Here is a 23743-nt window from a genome sequence, read left to right on the forward strand (position 1 = left end):
CCTCTGCTGACGTTTTAATTTTCTCCGAGAAAGTCGATGAACGGCTGCCACCTCCGGGAGAACCCTAACATTGACCCTCTCATGGCGAACTTTATTTTCTCGAGACTGAGAAACCCAGCCATGTCACTAACCCAAGTCTCTACACTCGGGGGCTTTGAGTCCCTCCACATTTACAGAATCCAACTCCGGGCTACCAGGGAGGCAAAGGCCAAAACGTCAGCCTCGCTCGCCCCCTGGACTCCCGGCTCTTCCGACACTCCAAAGGTCGCCACCTCTGGACTCAGCTCCACCCGTGTTTTAAATACCGTGGACATAGCCTTAGCAAAACCCTCTAAGCTCCGGGCATGCCCAATACTTGTGGACATGATTTGCCCGTTCACCCCTGCTGGGTCCAAGACCGTGCTCCCAGCTCTGTCCTTCACTCTACCTATCTCCCTGGCCGCCTTCCTTTTTTGCACAATCATTTTAACATATATATTTAACATCGGGATGGAAAATACAAGCAGAGGAAAATTTTCTCTTGTTCCTTTCTGTCAACCCTCCAGTACAGACCTGGGGCTGGATTCTCCGCAACCCCATGCCGAAATCGCGTTTGGCGCGGGAACGGAGAATTGCTCGGGCACGGATTATGCGGCGCGGCTGGGGGGGGCCATTGACAGAGGCCCCCCCCCCCCCCAGCGATTCTCTGGGCAAAGCTGGCGGAGTTCCCGATGGCGTGGTTCTAACCACGTATCTAACCCTGGTGGGGACGGGGAGGGCGGGCAGATCGAGCACTGGGGGAGCCTCATGGGGGGCCGGGGCAGCGATCGGGCAGCTTGTCAATGTCAGCCTGCGGTCCGAGTTCGCAACGGCGGCGTGCGCATGCTCAGACTCCCGACCGGAAGTGCAGGGGCCCGTATCCGCAGCCAGAGCTGCGAGAAGCACTCCGGGGTCCTGCCAGCCCTCTGCAGATATGAGAATCGCTCAGGACTTTCTTAAGGAAAGTCAAGAGTTAAACGTCAGCGTTTTTACACCGGGGTGGGGACATAGCCCCATTTTTGGAGAATCCAGCCCCTGCTGTCTCCAAGAGTTGTTGACCCAATTCCAGAAGTTTATTGTGGGAAGCACCATGGGTGTATGACTGTTGTTTTCCTTGAAGACTCCTGTTTAATAATGGTGAAGACATTGAACTGAAGATAAAAGGCTCTTTGGCAGTCAGAATTATCCAATCAGGTTCCCCTAATTGGGGCGGCACGGTGGCACAGTGGTCACGACTGGGAGTTAGATATCCAGGGGTATGAGACTATTAGGAAGGACAGGCAGGAAGATATTTAAGGATGACATCAGGGCAGTAGCGAGAGATGATATAGGTTCTGTAGAGAAAAGGGTTGAATCCATTTGGGTGGAAACTGGAAATAGTAGGAGAAAAGGTCACTGATAGGCATAGTTTATAGGCCACCAAATAATAACATCACTGTGGGATGGGCAATAAACAAAGAAGTAACTGATGCATGTAAAGATTTTAATCTACATGTCGATTGGTCAAATCAGGTTCGTCAGAGCAGCCTTGAGGAGGAATTTATAGAATGTATCCACAATTGTTTTCTCGAACAGTATGCAATGGAACCTACGAGGGAGAAAACTATCCTAGATCTGGTCGTGTGTAATGAGACAGGAATAATTAATGATCTCACAGTTAAGGATCCTCTCGGAAGGAGCGATCATAGTATGGTTGATTTTAAAACACAGGTGGAGTGTGAGACGGTAAACTCTATTACCAGCGTCTTGTGCTTAAACAAAGGAGATTACAATGGGATGAGGGGGAAGTTGGACGGGGTTAATTGGGAACAAAGTCTTTGTGGTGAGACAATTGAGGAACAGTGGAGGACTTTCTGAGAGATTTCTCACAATCTTCAGACAAAGTACATACCAGTGAATAGAAAGGGCTGTAGGAAAAGGGATAATCAGCCATGGATATCTAAGGAAATAAAGGAGAGTATCAAATTGAAAGAAAAGGCATACAACGTGGCAAAGATTAGTGGGAATCTAGAGGATTGGGAAATCTTTAAAGGTAACAGAAAGCCATGAAAAAAGCAATGAAGAAAAGTAAGATCGATTATGAGAGTAAACTAGCTCAGAATATAAAAACAGATAGCAAAGGTTTCCACAAATATATAGAACGATAAAGAAAAGCTAAGGCTAAGTTGGTCCTTTAGAGGATGCGAAGGGGGATTTAATAATGAGAAATGCGGAAATGGCTGAGGCATTGAACAGGTATTTTGTGTCGGTCTTCACAATGGAAGACACAAATAACCTGCCAATAATTGTTGGCAAGGAGGCTATGGCAGATGAGGACCTCGAAACGGTCATTATTACGAAGGAATAGTGTTGGGCAAGCTAAAGGGGCTAAAGATAGATAAGTCTCCTAGCTCGGATGGAATGCATCCCAGGGTACTAAAAGAGGTGGCGGGGGAAATAGCAAATGCGCTCGCGGTAATTAGCAAAATTCGCTGAACTCTGGGATGGTTTTGGCAGATTGGAAAACAGAAAATGTGTCGCAGCTGTTTAAAAGAGGAGGTAGACCAAAGGCGGGTAACTATAGGCGGGTTAGCTTAACTTCTGTAGTGGGAAAAATACTTGAATCTGTCGTTAAGGAAGAAGTAGTGAGACATATACACCGCAGGGCAAGAGTTATAGCTGGGGGAAGGGCAATTATGATGCCATTAGACGTGACTTGGGGGGGATAAGGTGGAGAAGTAGGCTGCAAGTGTTGGGCACACTGGATAAGTGGAGCTTTTTCAAGGATCAGCTACTGCGTGTTCTTGATAAGTATGTACCGGTCAGGCAGGGAGGAAGGCGTCGAGCGAGGGAACCGTGGTTTACCAAAGAAGTGGAATCTCTTGTTAAGAGGAAGGAGGAGGCCTATGTGAAGATGAGGTGTGAAGTTTCAGTTGGGGCGATGGATAGTTAAAAGGTAGCGAGGAAGGATCTAAAGAGAGAGCTAAGACGAGCAAGGAGGGGACATGAGAAGTATTTGGCAGGTAGGATCAAGGAAAACCCAAAAGCTTTCTATAGGTATGTCAGGAATAAGCGAATGAGTAGGGAAAGAGTAGGACCAGTCAAGGACAGGGATGGGAAGTTGTGTGTGGAGTCTGAAGAGATAGGCGAGATACTAAATGAATATTTTTCGTCAGTATTCACTCAGGAAAAAGATAATGTTGTGGAGGAGAATGCTGAGCCCCAGGCTAATAGAATAGATGGCATTGAGGTACGTAGGGAAGAGGTGTTGGCAATTCTGGACAGGCTGAAAATAGATAAGTCCCCGGGACCTGATGGGATTTATCCTAGGATTCTCTGGGAGGCCAGGGAAGAGATTGCTGGAACTTTGGCTTTAATTTTTATGTCATCACTGGCTACAGGAATAGTGCCAGAGGACTGGAGGATAGCAAATGTGGTCCCTTTGTTCAAAAAGGGGAGCAGAGACAACCCCGGCAACTATAGACCGGTGAGCCTCACGTCTGTAGTGGGTAAAGTCTTGGAGGGGATTATAAGAGACAAGATTTATAATCATCTAGATAGGAATAATATGATCAGGGATAGTCAGCATGGCTTTGTGAAGGGTAGGTCATGCCTCACAAACCTTATCGAGTTCTTTGAGAAGGTGACTGAACAGGTAGACGAGGGTAGAGCAGTTGATGTGGTGTATATGGATTTCAGCAAAGCGTTTGATAAGGTTCCCCACGGTAGGCTATTGCAGAAAATACGGAGGCTGGGGATTGAGGGTGATTTAGAGATGTGGATCAGAAATTGGCTAGCTGAAAGAAGACAGAGGGTGGTGGTTGATGGGAAATGTTCAGAATGGAGTTCAGTTACAAGTGGAGTACCACAAGGATCGGTTCTGGGGCCGTTGCTGTTTGTCATTTTTATCAATGACCTAGAGGAAGGCGCAGAAGGGTGGGTGAGTAAATTTGCAGACGATACTAAAGTCGGTGGTGTTGTCGATAGTGTGGAAGGATGTAGCAGGTTACAGAGGGATATAGCTAAGCTGCAGAGCTGGGCTGAGAGGTGGCAAATGGAGTTTAATGTAGAGAAGTGTGAGGTGATTCACTTTGGAAGGAATAACAGGAATGCGGAATATTTGGCTAATGGAAAAGTTCTTGAAAGTGTGGATGAGCAGGGGGATCTAGGTGTCCATGTACATAGATCCCAGGTTGATAGGGTTATGAAGAAGGCCTATGGAGTGTTGGCCTTTATTGGTAGAGGGATTGAGTTCCGGAGTCAGGAGGTCATGTTGCAGCTGTACAGAACTCTGGTACGGCTGCATTTGGAGTATTGCGTACAGTTCTGGTCACCGCATTATAGGAAGGACGTGGAGGCTTTGGAGCGGGTGCAGAGGAGATTTACCAGGATGTTGCCTGGTATGGAGGGAAAATCTTATGAGGAAAGGCTGATGGACTTGAGGTTGTTTTCGTTGGAGAGAAGAAGGTTAAGAGGAGACTTAATAGAGGCATACAAAATGATCAGGGGGTTGGATAGGGTGGACAGTGAGAGCCTTCTCCCGCGGATGGAAATGGCTAGCACGAGGGGACATAGCTTTAAACTGAGGGTAATAGATATAGGACAGAGGTCAGAGGTAGGTTCTTTACGCAAAGAGTAGTGAGGCCGTGGAATGCCCTACCTGCTACAGTAGTGAACTCGCCAACATTGAGGGCATTTAAAAGTTTATTGGATAAACATATGGATGATAATGGCATAGTGTAGGTTAGATGGCTTTTGTTTTGGTGCAACATTGTAGGCTGAAGAGCCTGTACTGCGCTGTATTGTTCTATGTTCTATGTACATCTGGATAGAAATTGTCCCATTGGGCAGACGCAGCATGGGTTCATGAAAGGCAGGTCATGTTTGACTAGTTTAGTGGCATTCTTTGAGGACATTACAAGTGTGGTGGACAACGGGGAACTGGTGGATGTGGGGAGGAACAGAAAATGCACAGTGTTAGTCAGTCAGACATGAGCAGCATGGGAGGTAGGCAGCTGGTGGCCTTTGTGAACAGGGCACCCGGCCATGGCAGGTATGGGTGCTGGCAGGTGGTGCAGGGTGGGGTGCGAGCAGACTGCTGCCAGATGTGGTTTGGTTGCCCTCTGGATGATGGCGGGAAGGGATTACGGGTGTGTGGGACGTGGGCTGGTGCTAGGGGCATGGTGCTGGCTACTCATACTGGTCGCCCTGAGGAGGTCGTGCAGCATTTTCTGGCATTGCTGGCCGGTCATGGAGGCCCACAGCGGTCACGGCCTCTGGTTTCTGCATCCAGACCCGGTGTACAGCGGCGGGTGGCAGCCTCCTTCCCACCCCGTGGAACCAGGGTGCGAACCGCATCTGCGAACCAAGGTACCGCTCTTCGAGCTGCCATCATGTTGGCTGGAATGAGTGTGTGTGGGGAGTGGAGTGTTTATATGCGGCATATAGCTTGTCAGCCTCTCGAGCGCCAATGCCGACCCCAGCGAATTGGACACTGTTTTTCATTGCAATTGCTCTAGTTCCACGTGGCACCAGTGCTAGCCCATTAACGGATCCTGAATTGATGCAGGACCGGTACCGCTGCCATGGTCATAGAACACCACCAATTCTGTCCCAGCATCAGCACCAGTCTCTGAAACAGAGAATCCCGCTCATTGTATTGTAAGTATTTGGTGCAGTAAGGGTTAAAAGCCTGGGTTTGTGTGTCAATGACTGCTGCAGTAGTGATTTTCAAGAATCCTGGTTTGAAAGGTTTTGTGAGCCAGAGGTGCAATTAATAGATCGTAAAAAACTTGGGATAAAGGAGTATTGTTTGGATAAAGGGGGTTCCCTGTGGAGTTAATTCGATACAATGGGCACGATTTAACTAAAAGGAAACAAAATCACATAGCGAGCACGTTTAGCTGCATGTTTCCCGGCACTTGCAGCAACAAGAAATACAAGGCCATAAAACGCAACTTGCATTTGATAAGGGGCCTCAACGGAGAACACATGCACGAGGCCGCACATAGCTCCGTTTTGTACACTGAGGAGCTCCGCTTGCTGGAACGTCTCAGTGCAGCGAGAGATCGGGACATCATTTAAAAATTACGTCCAGATCTCCGTGATCCTAAAGTGACCCCGACACCCCCAAACCCCAACACACTATGGGAGGGTCCCCGCGCCCCTCCAAAAGCCACACAGGGCACCTGTGATCGCACCTGTGCTAAAAATGCCAGCTACGTAGTGCCAAGCTGGCAGTGCCACCTGAGAACCTTGGCAGTGCCAGGCTGGCATCCAGATGGCACTGTCAAGGTCTCAAGTTGGCACTTCAAAGGTGCCCTGGTGGCAGTGCCAGGGTGTCTGGATAGCACCAGCAGTGCCAGGGTGCCACCCTACCAAAGGGAAGCACCTGTGGGCCTCTGATACCCTGGGAGACTCCCATGAGTGCCATTCCATTTTGTCCCCGTTTGTGGAGACCAGCACTGAACGGCACTTGCCCGAGTTCTCCGAGGCGAAGGAGATTGATCCCACGCCTCGGCTAACCCAGGAATCTGCACATTAAAGTGAGACTTTAATGTGCACCCACAATGGGTGAGATTCATATTGCAACGTCTCACGAGATCGTGTCACGTCTCGTGTAGCGTTGCGAGCTGGGTGGATCCCGGCGAGCTGCTTTTCGGGTGCATAGTGGCCATTAAGTCACGCCCATTGTGTTTCAGCTTGGTAAGATGATGTCATTGATGGGAGGTGCTAAGGTACCAGGCATTTTGCAGAAATGCAGTTTCGTTGAGTTTCAGATTGGAATGTGAGCAGAGGTCAAGCATCTGCTCTCACTGCTGTTCAGATAAAGATATGTCTGTAGACAGATTAGCAGGGTCTTTCCAAGCAGCTCAGAATTGTATGGTTGGAAGGTGAACTGAAACAAGCTGAGTATCAGCTTCTGAAGAAATACAGCCAGAATTTCTGAAGACTTCAGCTACAGATCCAGCGTTGTTCTGATAGTGTGAGGTCTCTTTTCGTTAAAGTAATGTCAAAATATTTTTATTTCTCAAAGTGGAGTATCCAGACATTTCTATACAGCAGATATTCCTGAGTGTTAACTGTATTTCAAAGTGGATTGAGAGCTGAGATGGTTTTGTTGATTGAGTGGGAATAAAGATAGCAGTTAAGGGTTATTGTGTCACTGTACTGATTAGCATTGTTTAAGGGGTAATTGTAAGTTATTTTCAGATATGATGCTAAAGATACTTTAATACTGTATTAGTAACAAAGCTTGTTTCAATATACCATATCCCTATGTTTCATGTAATCATTCCTGGGCAAAGTATCCTTTCCTCACAGTCTTACAAAATTAAAATAAAATATTGGGGTTTCTGTCCAGTATCCTAGCCACTGTTGAGGTCTGGTCCAGGATCGTATTAAGGTGGACTGATTATAGGCAGGATGTCATGTGATGACACCTCCAGGAATAGGACCAACTCTATTCTGCTGAATCTTGTTCATTAAAATGAAAGTTTGAGTTTTGCAACACTGCTAATAGGTTTTCTAGTACATAAATGAATTATAAATTCCAAGAGGGAGTGCAAAGGATATCTAGGAGGTTACATTTCCACTAATGAATGAGGGTGGTGAGGAGCATGCATTCAGTGCAATAAGACTGTACTGGGCAGGGTTGATGGACCAACCGGTCTTTTCCAGTCGATCATTTTTGTATGTTCATATATAACATTAAACAGAATTTGTTCTTTGGAGCAACATGCTATTGGCTGGACTGTATTTATTTTGTTTCGTTAGTTCCTGAAAATGCTGGTTTCTGTCATTTAATTTTGCAGACTTGATTCATTCGATGGGTTGATTCCATTTGACTTTAAAACACAAGCAGCAAAGTCTAGCTCTAAGTACCTAGGTAAGTAAAGAAGCATTGATACATAAGTGGATGCTGGAATTTGAAATGAAAACTGAAAATGCCTGAAAAACTCAACAGATCAGTATCTGTGCAGAGTGCAACTCATTTAACTCTTCAGGTCACGGACCTTTCGTTACAACTGCCTGCATAAAGGTCATTGAAGTGAAACATTGACCTGACTCTTTCGATGGCAACATGTTGAGATGTTCACCGCTGTTGTCCACTCGGGCCCTGGGAAAATCCTGGCCTACTCACGTGTGGTATTTACTCGGGATGGACAGAATTATGTAGCCTGAACTCCTCCGACTCTGACCTTGGCATCAGGTATTTGGGCTTGATGCCATCATCTACCCAGAAATTTACCCCAGACTTTCTTGTTAATCACAAGCAAAGTTCTGGGTTGGCGGTAATTTTTATTCCCATAAATTTTTTAAAATCTAAATAAGAACAAGTATCTCCCATTCTGCCCACCCTCAATTACTCCCCAATTAAATGCAGGAACTTGTTTACCTCTGTCCAACTTAAACTCTGTTTTTCCCTCCATAGATGTTACATGGCCTGTAGCATTTTCCAGAATTTTCTGTTGAGAAACATTCATTTTGAAAAATAAGTGGTTTGATAAATTACAGTACATTAAACACTAATCGCCGAGGTTGGTGGGACAAGTATTAAGGAAATAAAGCAGCGGTGTTTTTTTTAATAGATGTTGCCATTGTTCTTTCTGCCTTGTCTCAATAATATTGGTCAATTTTAACCAGAGGGAAGTGTTCTACTGCACTCCAACTGTTATTGATTTTCTGAAAATGTCAATTTGGGCCTATTTTAAGCTGTGGTCTCATGCTGATCAGCAACTGGGCTTTTCACTTAGCTCGTACAGAGGTCATGTTAGAATTCTTAAAGCGAAGACGGAATGATTATGTTCCATCCAGGGATGGCCAATAAATACTGCTCACGCCAGCGATGCTCACAGCCCATAAATTAATTTTTTGAAACTGTGAGGATTGCAAAATTAAATTATTTTAAACATGGTTTAACTAACTTTTTAATTACAAATAAAAAGAGAAACATCGGAAATAATAAAAAATAAAACTAGAAAGTGCTGAAAATAAAAATCTTTTCTGTTTAGAAATGTTGATGGTATTGATCATGAACAATATTTTTTGTTTCTTTTACGTTTGAACATATAACTTTCTGTTTTATTATCTCACAACAAATTAGTTTCACACTGGGACTTTTAATAACTCTTGTAGACAACTATACACTTTCATATGTAGGGAGAGATAGTTCAGAATTCTCTGCCACACACCATTATGGAAAGCATAGTCTATAAATTATTTTCAAAAGGAATTAGATAGTGGCGGCACCTCTATTTCATCGGACTTTTGAAATTTGTTATGATCCTTGGTTAAAATCTGGTTAAGAACAAATAACATTTTGTTTAAAATAGGCAAAGTTTGAGATTCAAAAGAATAAAGCTACAAGATTCCACAGGTTTTGACCAAACAAAAATAAACTTCACTATACAAGATCAAAAAGATAAAACAATTTGCAACAGACAGGATTCGCTGTTTGGAAGACAATGGCCGGGTTTCTCCATCCCGCTGCACCAGGTTCTCCATTTCGTCAGCTTTCAAATGGGGTTTTCCATTGATATCCCCACATCAGAGAAGAGCCCCCCATCAAAGATTCCCCCCGTTTATGAAACATCGAGCTACGATTGAAAGCTTTTTCCACCTAAAAAACAGTTAAGTGTTTTCTGCTGATAAAAAGTGAAGTGAAAGCAATTAACTCCTACATTTTCCAAAATAAATTTAGAGTACCCAATTTTTTTTAAATTTAGAGTGCCCAATTCATTTTTTCCAATTAAGGGGCAATTTTAGCGTGGCCAATCCACCTAACCTGCACATCTTTGGGTTGTGGGGACGAAACCCACACAAACACGGGGAGAACGTGCAAACTCCACACGGACAGTGACCCAGAGCGGGGATCGAAACTGGGACCTCGGCGCCGTGAGGCAGCAGTGCTACTCACTGTGCTACCATGCTGCCTTGCAATTAACTCCTAGTTCATAAACATTGTGGTTAGCTTCACAGCAGGGTACCTGAGACACATTAAATAAATAATGCAAACAGCTGGCTATCTGAAAGCTATTGCCCTGGCAAATATGGCCTATTAAAAGTTATTTCTCTTTGAAAGTGACTAGAAGCCTTGCAGATCAAAGGATCTGAGGGGGGCTAAAGCCTTGTGATGTGTTTTGTCTTTCTATGATAGAACAGTTTCTGCTTTCTACACTTCTGCCTGAGGCAGCAGGTGTAAGAGACAAGTAAGTGAAAAAACAGTGATTTTTCATTGTTTCTGCCTGGACTGCGCTTTAGTTTCCAGGCAGGGGTGACTATAGGGGCTCTGATATGGTGAGGCCTCTGATATTTGGGGGGGTTCTGATTTAGGGGTCTCTGATATGAGTGTCTCTTAAACGGGGGTCTCTGAAATGGGGGTCCTTGATTTGGGGGTGTCTCTGATACAGTGGTATCACTGAGATAGGAGTCTCTGAGATGGGGGAGTCTGATGGGGAGAGCTGGGTGATAAGGTAGGCAGAATTTGCGTTGTGGGGTGGAGGGGGGCCCTACGATTGATTTTGGGGGCATCTACGTAACATACTTAACCCACCACAAGATCCACCACGTCAAGGCCATGCTTGAAAATACTTGCCCAATCCATGCCTGCATGAAACCTGGTCGAGAGGGCCAGAATCCCGGTCGAGAAGGCCAGAGCATCATGGAGGCATGGAGAATCGTATGTCCAGCCTGATAATAGGATGCAAATGGATTCAGATGATCCATTTTCCTCCTCCTGCTGGTGCAGGGCCTGTAGCTCACTGCCGCCGGCAGCAGGGGACCGAAGCGTCGGACACCAATCCCGTTTCTTGCTCGACACAGGTTTCTCCACTGCACCAAGAACTCTGCTATTGGCGGTGGATAATCCACCCCAATATCTATCTTATATATTATACATATCTTGAATGTAATGGTATCTGTGAATTAACAAGCAGACTGTGGCTGAACACACTGCATTACACACTAATTGGCCAAATGCGACCTAATCAGATTCCATGGATACCTCAACAACCCACCCAGATGTCAGTAACACTGCGAGTCAACAATTTCACTAAACTCCATCTTGCTTGTGATTAATTCCAATTTTCACCTTTGAAGATCTGTAATTCTCTCCAAAAGTTGTTGCAACCCAGACAACTTCACAACAGTCCACCTCATAGAGTTTCCATCTCCCAAGAATCCATTCCCTTGGTTCTTGAGTTTGCATTCGAGCACTCAGAAGCGCTACTTCAGCTCTCTGGCCGTGCCACACAGATCACTACTGCTCCAAAGGAGTACCTTTGCCCCAGCGACACTCAACACAATCGCCTCTATTCTGCTGCCTTTTTGGATCTTCAGGGCTTTTCCTGAGCCCTCTTTAGTTACCAGACTCGGCTACCATCAACAATGGCCAACCTCAGGGGCAACACTGTGGTGCAGTGGTTAGCACAGCTGCCGTACGACGGCGAGGATCCGGGTTCGATCCTGGCCCTGGGTCACTGTCCGTGTGGAGTTTGCACACTTTTTCCGTGTCTGCGTGGGTCACACCCCCACAACGCAGAGATGTGCAGGGTAGATGGATTGGCCACGCTAAATTGCCCCTTAATTGGGAAAAATAAGAATTGGGTATTTTAAATTTATAAATAAAAGAAAAAACAATGGCCAACCTTGCAGGGTTTCAATCTCATCTGCTGAGATTCTGTCCTCTGGATTCCCGAGTGCAGAGCCAAACACCAAATTACAGACACAACTTCAAATCTTCAGTAGTGCCGAGCAGAATTCTACAGCTCCAAAGGGTACCTTTGCCTCAATGGTCCACTCAATTGCAGGATTTTCTTCAGTCCTCTTTATTTAAAGTCTGCTCTCCGCAGCCCTTTGTCTAACTTGGAGCCTTTTTCTCTGGTCCTCTCTTTTAACTAAACTTAACTGGGACCTGTTTCTTTCTCCTATCAATGTCCCTTACCTGAACATCTTTTTGGAACCTCTCCCAGACTTCACTCCCCTGTTTTGGGGAAATCTGCATTGTTCCCTGTCTGCAACACTTACTAACTCTGGCACTCCACAGTTGGTCACCTGACCTGGGTTCTTCACATCCTTCTTTTTCACTTTATATGCAGGTGCACGGGGCCTGTCCTTGGATTGAAGAATGTAAAGATGCAGAACTGTGCATTTGCTAGCTCCTCCCTTTGCACATGGCTGAAAAGTCTGAGGTCTGTCAGCAGTTGAAGCCCCTCCAAGCTCAACTCAAAGATAAGTTTGGGTTTCCTAGGCTAGTTAGGACTGACACTGCCAAGTATAGAATCATAGAATTTACAGTGCAGAAGGAGGCCATTCGGTCCATCAAGTCTGCACCGGCTCTTGGAAAGAGCACCCTACTTAAGCCCACACCTCGACCCTATCCCCTTAACCCTGTAACCCCACCTCACCTTTTTGGACACTCCGATCATCCAGCGATGTTGGCCGCCGTGGCGGCAGCCGCTAATGTCCATGTTGCCCTGGATGAGGAGGAGGAGGAGGAGGAGCGTGCCAGAGAGGCGGCGCAGGCTGCCGCAGAGGGGCAGGCGGCAGCCGCCCAGGCTGGAGGGACACCGGACCGACAGGACGAGGAGGGGGAGGAGGACGTCGCGGCCCCACGGCAACGGAGGCACCCGAGGGCGCCCCGTGTGTACCGGCCCTGGCAGTCATACCAGGACCTCACGGACCGGGAATGCAGGAGGAGACTCCGGATGAGGCGGGAAACAGTGGCACACATCTGCCACCTGCTGGCACACCTGTCACCGCATGGCACTGGCGGGGGACACCCTCTCCCCGTGTCCGTCAAGGTTACGGTGGCCCTGAACTTCTATGCAACGGGGTCATTCCAGGCACCGAGTGGGGACCTGTCCGGCATATCGCAGACATCGGTGCATCCGGGCAGTGACAGATGCCCTATATGCCATGGTGCACCGCTACATCCGCTTCCCTGTGGACCGGGCCAGCCAAGATGCCCGGGCCGTGGGCTTCTCTGCCGTGGCCGGGTTCCCCATGGTCCAGGGCGCGATTGATGGGATGCACGTCGCCGTGCGGCCACCTGCAGATAACAGGGCCGTGTTCACCAATAGGAAGGGGACCTATTCGATGAACATACAGGTGGTCTGCGACCACCGCATGATGATCCTGCAAGTCTGCGCCCGTTACCCAGGCAGTGTACACGACTCATACGTGTTGTCGCGGTCATCCATCCCCAGCATGTACGAGGGACGCCATCCCCGGCTGAGGGGCTGGTTGCTGGGCGACAGGGGCTACCCATTGCGATTGTGGCTGATGACGCCTATACGGAGGCCACGCAATGAGGCGGAGAACCGCTACAATGATGCCCATGTAGCGACAAGGGGAGTGATAGAGAGGTGCTTTGGCATGCTGAAGATGCGTTTCAGGTGCCTGGACCTCTCTGGGGGCGCCCTCCAATATCGGTCAGATAGGGTCGGCCGCAACATTGTGGTGTGCTGCGTCCTGCACAACATAGCCCAGCAGAGGGGCGATGTGCCACAGGCAGAGGAGGGCGGAGTGGAGGAGCAGCAGGAAGAGGCGCAGTCCTCCCCAGATGAGGGGGATGGGGGCAATGGTCAGGGCAGACGGGGTAGACACAGGCGGGAGGCTGTCCACCATTACCGGCTGGCCCAGCGGGCACGGGACAGACTGATAGCCGCCCGCTTCACTGACTAGATGGGCGTGGGAATCGGGTAGTATGGCCACAGACCGCACACCATGGCAACAGCCGACCACCCACACCCCCCACCCATCCACCCACCCAGCACCCTCACCCCCCTCCCCAACCCCACCCACCCCACCCGCATGGACACCACCCCCCCCCCCCCCATTGCCGATCCACCTGCGGCACAACGGGCCGGGCTCACACAGTTGCGGGTGGACGCGTGTCTATTGCAGGCCATGGAGGATGATGACAGCCCGCCCTGCGGTGAGCTCCTGGCTCCACATCGTTGGACTATGTCTGACCCATGGCCACAGTACCACCATCCACCCGGACCATCCCTGCATGCGGCTGTGACACTGCAGCGCACGGTCCCGTCCTCTGCCCGGGGGATGTTGATGGCGGCCCAGGGGGAACGGGGCAGACTCACATGGGGCTGAGGTAACACCACCCCTCACACACACACTTGCGCTCAACGTAGATGATACCGCCGCACGCTTTGGACAGAGCACAAAGGCAGCTTCTGTAGGTGTAACATTGACTTTAATAACCAAACGAGTTCATGCACGTGCCCTAGCCCCTAAAACTCATCTGTGCCCTGCACCCGTGCCAACTTACTCAGTGTCTAATTGTTTGGCCTTACGGGCCCTTTGGCTACGTCTACGTGGTTCCCCAGACGGTACAGCAGAACTGGAGGTGGACTCCTGTGATTCCTGCCCTCTGACACTGGATCCCTTTGGCGGCCGTTTCCTGGGGCGTCCTGGCCTATATGGGCCAGGCTGCTGCCCGGGCGACTGGGATGGCGAGCTGCCAGCCTGTCCTGCCCGTTGCCCACCCGATGCACCTGGGACGGAAGGGGGGGGAGTCCGAGGTGTCGTGGTGTTCCGGGACCTCCCCTACAGGGGGAGCCGGGACGGACCACACCACCTCCTCCTCCCTCGGGGTGCCCGATGGCCCCTAGGCCTCTACATGGGTGGGGGATGCGAACGGACTGGCCATCCGACGCCCCCCCGACATCTGGCGCTGCCAGTCCTGGAGGCCCGTGCTGGTATCGACAGGGGTCTGCAGGTTTGCAGCCATGGAGCCCAGGGGGTTGGCCAACCCTGTCTGTGACAGTGCAACACCGGCTCGCACATGGCCACTGGCGCCGATGCCCTCAGCGATGGCCTGCAGAGACTGGGCCATGGCCTGCAGAGACTGGGCCATGACCTGCTGAGACTGGGCTATGATGTTGAGCGCCTCTGCCATCTGGCGCTGGCACTGGCTCATGGCCTCCTGTGAGAGGGCAGCCATGTCCAGGGCCACAGACGCCGCCTGCACGGAAAGCCCCAGGCCTCGCAAACCGTTACCCATGTCTGACACCGTTGCACCCATTGCCTCCACCGCGGACGCCACCCGTGCGGTGTCGGCCTGGGTGGCACGCATGACCGACACCACTTCCAGCTCCTGGACGCGGGTGGACTCCTCCACCTGCGACCGCAGCCGCCGCAAGCCGCCCGTCACCCTCTTCGCTTGTCTCCGGGTCGGTGGTTGCATCGGATCTATGTGTGGGTGTGGAAACTCCAAGAACCCGGGATGCATCTGGGCGGCAGATGTTCGCTTGGGCTGGGCTGCCCTCCGACCGCCCGGCCCCTCTGCTGCTCCTACCTCCACCTGCTGTACCGGAACGGCTGTGTTGTGCGCACCAGTGAGTGTACCAGACGCCTCATCACTAAAGTGCCCAACCGAGGTGAGTGTTTCTGCGATGGTGGAGGGTGTTGGTGACAGCAGTGGCGTTGTGTCGTGCTCTTCGTCCCACTCTGAGTCCATGGCACTTTGGGGTGGGGGTTCGTCTCCACCCATCCACTCTGAGTCACTGTCCGGCATTTTGTCTTCCTGGGTAGTGCTGTCCCGGGTAGGGGTGTCCTGGGCAGTGCTGTCCCGGGTAGTGGTGTCCTGGGTAGTGGTGTCCTGGGTAGTGGTGTCCTGGCTCGGATGTGACGGGGGCCTGTGGCTGCCCCCCTCGTCGCTGGGTAGTCACTCCCGCACGTGACGGGGTGTCGTCTCCCTGTTGCTCCAGGTCTCTCCGTCTCCCGTGGCCTCCGAGGGGCATCCTGCGGGCGTCGCATGCTGGAGGGTCCGGATCTCTCTGTCTCCCGTGGCCTCCGAGGGGCATCCTGCGGGCGTCGCATGCTGGAGGGTCCAGGTCTCTCTGTCTCCCGTGGCCTCCGAGGGGCATCCTGCGGGCGGTCTGCATCTGCGGGGATGGGTGCCTCGACGTTTGGTCGTGCGATACACAATGAAGCATGCATGGTTAGACACGCAGGCAGTGATCAGGTGATATGGGGGAGGGGGGATATGGGGGAGGGGGGGATATGGGGGAGGGGGGATATGGGGGAGGGGGGATATGGGTGAGGGGGGAAATGGGGGAGGGGGGAAATGGGGGAGGGGGGAAATGGGGGAGGGGGGATATGGGGGAGGGGGGGATGTGGGGGAGGGGGGATATGGGGGAGGCTCACCCTGCCTGCTCTGACGGGGTTGTTCACCTTCTTGTGGCACTGGGTGCCTGTCCGTGGTGTCAGGGCCACAGCGGTGACGGCCTCTGCCACTTCCCTCCACAGACGCCGGCTGTGGCGTGGGGCAACTCTGCGGCCGTGCCCGGGATACTGGGTGTCCCTCCTCTGCTCCACTGCATCCAGGAGCGCCTCCACATCCCGTGACTCGAACCTCGGGGCTGAGCGGCGGCCAGCCATCCAGTCGGGTGTTCCGGTCGGGTGTTCCGGTTGGGTGGGGGGGAGCAGCGCGGCCTTATGAGCCGTCACGCCGAGCGGCACGTATGACGCTGCACGGCGTCAACCACGTGCGCAAGCGCGGATCCCGTTACGTCGCTGCTAGCCCATTTCGGGCCGGAGACGTTCGACCCATTTTTCCGACCTGACGCTAGTCGGATTTGCGCCGTTTTTTGCGCCGATCGGCGGACTTTGCGCCGATAACGGAGAATTTCGCCCATGATGTCTCATCAGTGGTCACCCAGTTTCTGCAATTTGTGTATTCATAGCAGGAAAATATTTCATTCCATTCAAATTGACACAACAGCAACAACTTCATTATTATAGCACCTTTAATGTAGTAAAACATTTCAAGGCATTCCACAGTTGTATTATCAACAAAATTTGACACTGAAAATGAAATGAAAATCATTTATTGTCACAAGTAGGCTTCAAATGAAGTTACTGTGAAAAGCCCCCAGTCGCCACATCCCAGCGCCTGTTCGGGGAGGCTGGTACAGGAATTGAACCGTGCTGCTGGCCTGCCTTGGTCTGCTTTCAAAGCCAGCTCTTTAGCCCTGAGCTAACCAGTCCACTAAACTAGATAAAGGGATAATGAGATGGGTGACCAATGGCTTTTTAAAAGAGTTAAGTTCCAAGGAGTGTCTTGTAGGAGGAGAGAAAATAGAGCAGCAAAGAATTTTAGGCAGGAAGTTCCAAAGTTTATGACCCAGGCAGTTAAAGCATGGAGATCAGTGTTGGAACACTTGAAATTGGGGATGCATTTGAAGCCAGAATGAAGGAATGGAATTGGAGGATGTCAAGTTGGAGGAGATTGCAGAGATCGGGAGGGAAGAGGCCCATGGACAGATTTGAGAACAAGGATGTGAATTTCAAAATTGAAGTGTTGTTGGATGGGCGCCAGTCTTGGTCGGCAAGGAAGGAATGATGGGAGAACGGCACTTGTCAGAATATGGCAGTCGACTCCTGCGCAAGTTCAAATTTATGGAGACTGGAAGATAGGAAGCCGTCTGGAAGGGTGTTGGTTTAGTCGAGTAGAGGGAACAAAGGCATAGATGAAGTTTTCAGTATCAGTGAGCTGAGGACCTATTTTGCTGAGAACCAAGAAAGTATTTTTTTTTAACAATTAAAATGTAAAAATATTGTAATGCAAACTGAGTTTCCCCATGAGGAAAATGGTTTATGCAGAGTTATTTATTTTGCCAAATGCTAAATAGATTTAAGTTTTACGGTCTACTTGTTTTGTCTGTTCTGATTCTTCTAGTAAATCTGCTATCCATGGAGCTCACATATTTTACCAGTGGCATGCTGTTTGCAGCAATAGTTAAGAAGTGGGTATGGGACTACTCAATCACCGTTACACTCATCCACGTCATACTGAGCTCAGCAGGTGAGTACCCTAGGATAGCAGACTGGGCTTTGAGATGGAACCTACAGCTAATTGGAGCGTATCAGTAAATATTGATGCCGAGTAAATGCCATTTTTATTTCTGAGTATGCGTCACTCTTTCCCCACTTCCCTAGTTAGTATCCCTGGACCATCAAGAAGATAAGCAACACATTTGTAGGCCGACATGCATACCATTCAAGCATATCGACCAGGAGGTATAGAAGACTGGTTAACATGTACAAAATAGTGTTATGGTTATGTTACTGGACTCGTAATGCCTGGTCTAATGACCCTGCAAATTTAGGCTCAAATCCCACTGTGGCAGTTTGAGAATCTGAAGCCACTTTAAAAATATTAAGGAAAATGTACTTGAGATAGTGGGATTTCAGTAAAAGCCCAAATGATTCACTGATGTCTTTGAGAGAAGGAAACCAGCCATCCTTCTCCATTGCTGCTTCCCTGGTTTTGAGTATGGCTATAGGTAACTCAAGTACCATGGGCTGGATTCTCCGTTCTGGAGACTAAGTCCCCATGCAGGCATGAAAACGGTGGCGTTTTATGTCAGGTAAACTGGCGCAAAACGGCCACCGATTCCCTGTTCCGGGGTGGGGGGGGCTAGCAGCCAGGCAGCGTAGAGCTCCCAGCTCTAGCTGCCGATACAACCTGAAGAGTTGCAGGGTCCTTGGCCGCGCATGAGCACAGTGGCGGCCTGCAGCGGCCGCGCCGTGCTTCATGGCGGATGCCACTCGCAAACCCTGGCCGTGAAATAGTCACCCCTTTCAGCTGGCTCGGGCGCCCCGGACCATCCCACCACAGTGCCCCCAGCCCCGAATATGTCCACCCCTGTCCACGGATTGGCCCTTTCCCCGCTGTGGCGGCGCTGGACTGAGTCCGCAGCCGTCACGCTGAGTTCCGACGGGTGAGACCACACGTGTCCCACGGCGTTGGAAACTCGGCCGGTTGGGGACGGAGCATCGCGGGGCGGGCCTCAGCCAACGTACAGAGGCCGTGGATACGGCGCGCGGTGTACTCGCAGTTCAAGGGGCGGCGCATTGCAAAAGCAGTGCCACCTCGATTTTGGCGTTGTCGGGGATTTTCCGCCCCGTCGCCGAACGCGATTTTGCCAACGGGGATCGGAGAATCCAGCCTCATGTACCTCAACATGTTTGACTCTTTTCTGCCCTCTGAAGCCACTCAATCATCTCAAATTTTCTCATGTAATTAGGATGGATAACAAGTATTGGTCTCACTTCCAACAACCAGATTCCAGTGACCAAAATAAAGTAAACAACCTGCAAAATGGCTTAGATCATTGGAGGAAGCGACATCATTTGTAATTATCTATCACCTTTAACCGAGTAAAACATTCCAGGATGCTTCACAACAGCATTATCAAATAAAATTTGACACCAAGGCACATAAGGAGATATTAAGGTAGGGTTGGTCAAAGAGGAGGGAGAAATAGAGAGATGGGGAAATTCAAAGACAAAATAGAAGAGGGCCTAGGGCTGAAGGCATGGCCACTAATGATCAAGTAATAATAATTGAGGATAGGCTAGAACTGGTGGAGGGCAGAGATCTTAGAAGGTTAAAGGATTAGATATTTTAATTGCTGCAATATTGGTGGTCATGGCTTCCGCTCCCAAGGCACTCCCTACCATTCATTCCTCCTTTAAGACATTTCTTAAAATGAACCTGTTTGGCTACGTTTTGTCGTAACCTCTCCTTAAATAACTTCTGTCAAATTTTATTTTAAAATGCTCCTGCAAAGCTTTAAAAGTGCTTTATAAATAAAGGTTTCTGAGGAGGTTATGGAGATAGGAAGGGAGGAGGCCATGGAAAGATTTGAAGACAAGGATGAGCATTTTAAAACTGAGGTTTAATTGTGTACTAGACTACTTTTGATGCTACACATTGCAGTTAATAATAATCATAATCTTTATTAGTGTCACAAGTAGACTTACATTAACTGTGAAAAGCCCCTAGTTGCCACACTCCAGCATCTGTTCAGGTACACAGAGGGAGAATTTAGAATGTCCAATTCACCTAAAAAGCACGTCTTTCAGGACTTATGGGAGGAAACCGGAGCACCCGGATGAAACCCACGCAGACAAGGGGAAACGTGCAGACTCCACACAGACAGTGACCCAAGCCGGGAATCAAACCCAGATTGCTGGTGCTGTGAAGCAACTGTGCTAACCATTATGCTACTGTGCCGCCTACAGTTCCACCAGAGTCTTCATTTAGAATTATAGGAGCATAACAGAAATTCCTGATTTTGGTTCTGTCTACTGATGTATACTCACTGCTTACCCTGCCTACAACTGGAAGCAGTGCTTGAGCCTCATACAAGTTAATAATTCTAGACCAGCCTGCATTAGTAATTTTGATGATTTTCATTATTATGTCCAGATCTATTTGAACCTGTCTTATTACACAATGGAAAGTCCCATCTTTTAAGTGAACTCCAGATTTTATTTAATTTACAGTGATGGCTGAGTTTCCTTTAACGTGGCAGTGGTGGTTGGCTTTGGGTAAGTCTAAGCAGATTTTTCTTAAAAATGTGTGGTGGATTCTAACCAGACTTCCAATTTATGAACTGCTAAATACGCATCTAACTTCTCTTGCGGCTTTCTCATAGAATCCCTACGGTCCAGAAGGAGGCCATTCGCACCATCAAGTCTGCGCCGGCTCTCCAACAGAACACCATACCTAGGCCAAATCTCTCGCCCTATCCCCATAACCCCACTGTAACCGTTGGACACTAAGGGGCAATTTAGCAAGGCCTGCACATCTTTGGACTGTGGGAGGAAACCGGAGCACCCGGAGGAAACCCACTCAGAAACGGGGAGAATGTGCAAACTCCACACAGTTACCCAAGGGTGGAATTGAACCCGGGCCCCGGCGCTGTGAGGCAGCAGTGCTAACAACTGTGCCAACGTGCTGCCACAAGCTTTAAAGTAAATATTTTCCAATTGATTTAATGCTTATTATAGTAAAAATTGAAACAGAATATGAAGGGAGAGACAGCAACAACTTGCATTCATTTAGTGCCTTTAACATAGTAAAACGTCCCAAGTCGCTTCACAGGACATAATTTGACTCGGAGCCACCAAGAGCACTGAAATTAAGCCTGAAACAATAAGATACTCTTCTAATATACATGTGTCCTGTGAGTGTGAACAATTCTGGGTTTGCCTGTATATCAATACCATTGTGTTGTATTTTGTCAGTTATAACTGAAATATAAAAGCAATGGTAATCTGAAAGGTGACTTGGGGTGGTGGGCTAGCTCTTCAAGTTGCTCTAAGGTGGGGCGACAAAGCATGACTCCATGATATTTCCACAATCTCAGTTAAATAATTAGGCACGACCCAATTTGAATTATTTTCAAAGCTAATCAGCGAGAGCTTTTGTATGAGCCAGTAGCCTGTTACAGATTGCCAAAAATCACCATCAGGACAACTATCAATTATTGTCACTTTTGAATTGTGAACATGATTGTGATGTGCTGCTTAAGGATTTTTAAAAGATTGCAGAGTTCAAGATGCTTTTATTACGGCCTTTTCTGAGTAACCACAATCCAGTAGCTGCTTTCAATACTCCCATGCTATCCCACAGATAGGAGTCTGTTCAAACTGCACTATTTTCCTCTTATCACCTGTCCAAAAGTGGAAGGTGTTTTGAATTACTTTTTTTGAGAATAAGTGGAGTTTATCAACCCCTCAGTTTTTGTGTGATTCAATTTTACTAATAACTCCACAGCAAACTTGAGTTAGGATTAACTCAGACGGTTAGTTTATTTCACACATTCGAAACAAAAAGCAGTATTCGCAACTTCTCACTCCGCATTCACACAGTGAAGAGAGGGACAGAGAAATTAAGGTTTTATAATACAAGCACTACAGAAAAACTGAATATTGGTTCACATGAGTTCCAGAGTTCAAAGTCAGAGACGAATGAGGAAGTCTTTTACGTAGGCATCCAATGGCCGGCTGGCTGTAGACTGCTGTTGTAAGATTTACTTTTTCAGGTGGCGTGGATGCCACAAATAGGCATGCAGAGATTGTGTCAGTTCTGTAGGCGATGATATGAAATCTTCCAATAGAGTCAGCCTAGATGGGCTGGTGGTCCAAACTGGTCAGAGGTTGCTTCTGTGTGGCGTGCCAGTTGGATGTTAAACAGCAGGCTGACTGCATACCTCAGAAAGGTATAAACTCCTCAAACAGCCAATACCTTGGTTCATGGAACCTTTATTCCCTACAGTGACTTCAACAAAGGATGCTTATCGAGCATCTGGAATTTGGATTTGATAATGTCTCAGCCATTATGGGTTGAAAGGGACGCCATTCGTGTTGAGAGCTAGTGTATGGGAAGCCATTGTTCCAATAGACCCACAGACTCCTGTAGCGAGGCTGGCTAATCAAATGCAATTGCATTCCTGTAACTCATTTTGAAATTGATCTGTACAGTCCCAGGATAGAAACTCCTTTGGCGTAGTGAGGTGTGACATTTCTGAAAATGAGAAGAAAATTATTTTGTTCTGGCAACTGACAGACAGAGAGTCAACCATCTTAATTATTTTTGCTCAGCAGAAAAATTCAGTTTAAAAATAAGAAATAATAGTAAGGATAAAGTTTTAAAATATATACAGGGTTGGGTTATGTTCCACGTTGGAAGGAACCAACATGAGTGAACAGCAGCCTTATATCTCAATTGGCTTTATGAGGTGTGACCATGAAAAGCATTAAACTCATAATTCAGTATTACCAAACTATTTGTGAATTAGAAAGATCACACTTTGTATGGAGAGAGCAGTGACAAAATTAGGTGTGTTAATTGGGGTTGCGAGGGCGTGGGCGAGGATGCTCTTTCAGCGGGTCAGTGCAGACTCGATGGGCTGAATGGCCTCCTTTTGCACTGTAGGGATTCTATGGATTCTAATGAATGTTATTTTTTGCTTTTTCTACAGGTGGTGGCTTGTTGATGATGATCTGTAATGGTCAGCTAGTTGCTCACTTTATTTGCCAGAATAATCATGGTTACTCTTCAAACAACCTCTGAGAGGGAACAGATCAAACACGGCAGGAGAGGTTCGAGTTAAGGAAAACTCTCCTAGTTGTGCAACCTGATAACATATCTGCATTAATTTCAGTGGGAATTGCATCCTTCTTCAGAAATAATCTGTGCTAAACGCTTGAAATGCAGAGCCGGTGTTTTCTAAGTGAGATGGTTTACCAGAGAAGGTCTATTTTAGTACAAAGGTTAAGACTATCATGAGCAGCTGAGGAGAGCAACTAATATAATTTTAAAACCCAACCTTTCTTCGTTTCCCTAGCATCATTTGAACTTAGATTTTTGTTGCTTTGCAAACATTGAATGTGACAGACATGGAGGTAATTTTGATTTGATCCCATTCTATGTACAGTAGGTCTGCGGCTTGGAGTATTTGGCAAAAAACCTGCTCTGCACATTAGCAGAATTGCTGTACCAGTACTAAGCCAGTGAGAAATTGGGACCTTACTCTGTGCTCTAATTAAGTCTGTATATGTATGGTATATAGTATTATAGGAAAAAAATACATAACTTGTCAAATTTAAAGAACCATTTGAGGATTAAAGGATTTCTTCAAAGGTAATTCAGAAGTCAAATTTTCTTTCTGTCAATATAGAAAGTATGTGGATTGCAAATAATAAAATGGTTTAAAGTAGAATCCAAGATAAAACCACAAAATATTAATTCTACGTATTTGTGTAAAATACAACAATTACAATCTGATTGTATTTTCCCGTTGGATACAGAAATACCCTGGCCTCAAAAAGTTAACTTTTTATCCATGTTTAACATTTGCCTTTGAAAAGGACATTGGGCGGGATCTCCATCGGCTGACGTTGGAATTGGGAAACACGAGAATCG

General features: G+C 48.1%; 1 protein-coding gene across 1 annotated transcript in view; it reads left to right on the forward strand.

Moving 5' to 3' along the window:
- The window catches only part of LOC140412916 (putative transmembrane protein 244), a 108393-nt gene extending 84928 nt beyond the window's left edge, over positions 1–23465 (forward strand). The window contains exons 3-6 of the mRNA XM_072500864.1: positions 7812–7885; positions 17702–17827; positions 20317–20361; positions 22800–23465. Coding sequence (XP_072356965.1) covers positions 7812–7885; positions 17702–17827; positions 20317–20361; positions 22800–22891 — 337 coding nt within the window. The 3' untranslated portion in view covers positions 22892–23465. The remainder of the gene's footprint in view (positions 1–7811; positions 7886–17701; positions 17828–20316; positions 20362–22799) is intronic.
- The last annotated feature ends 278 nt before the right edge of the window (positions 23466–23743 follow it).

This window comes from Scyliorhinus torazame, chromosome 1 (assembly GCF_047496885.1).
Source record: "Scyliorhinus torazame isolate Kashiwa2021f chromosome 1, sScyTor2.1, whole genome shotgun sequence".
Lineage (NCBI taxonomy): Eukaryota > Metazoa > Chordata > Chondrichthyes > Carcharhiniformes > Scyliorhinidae > Scyliorhinus > Scyliorhinus torazame.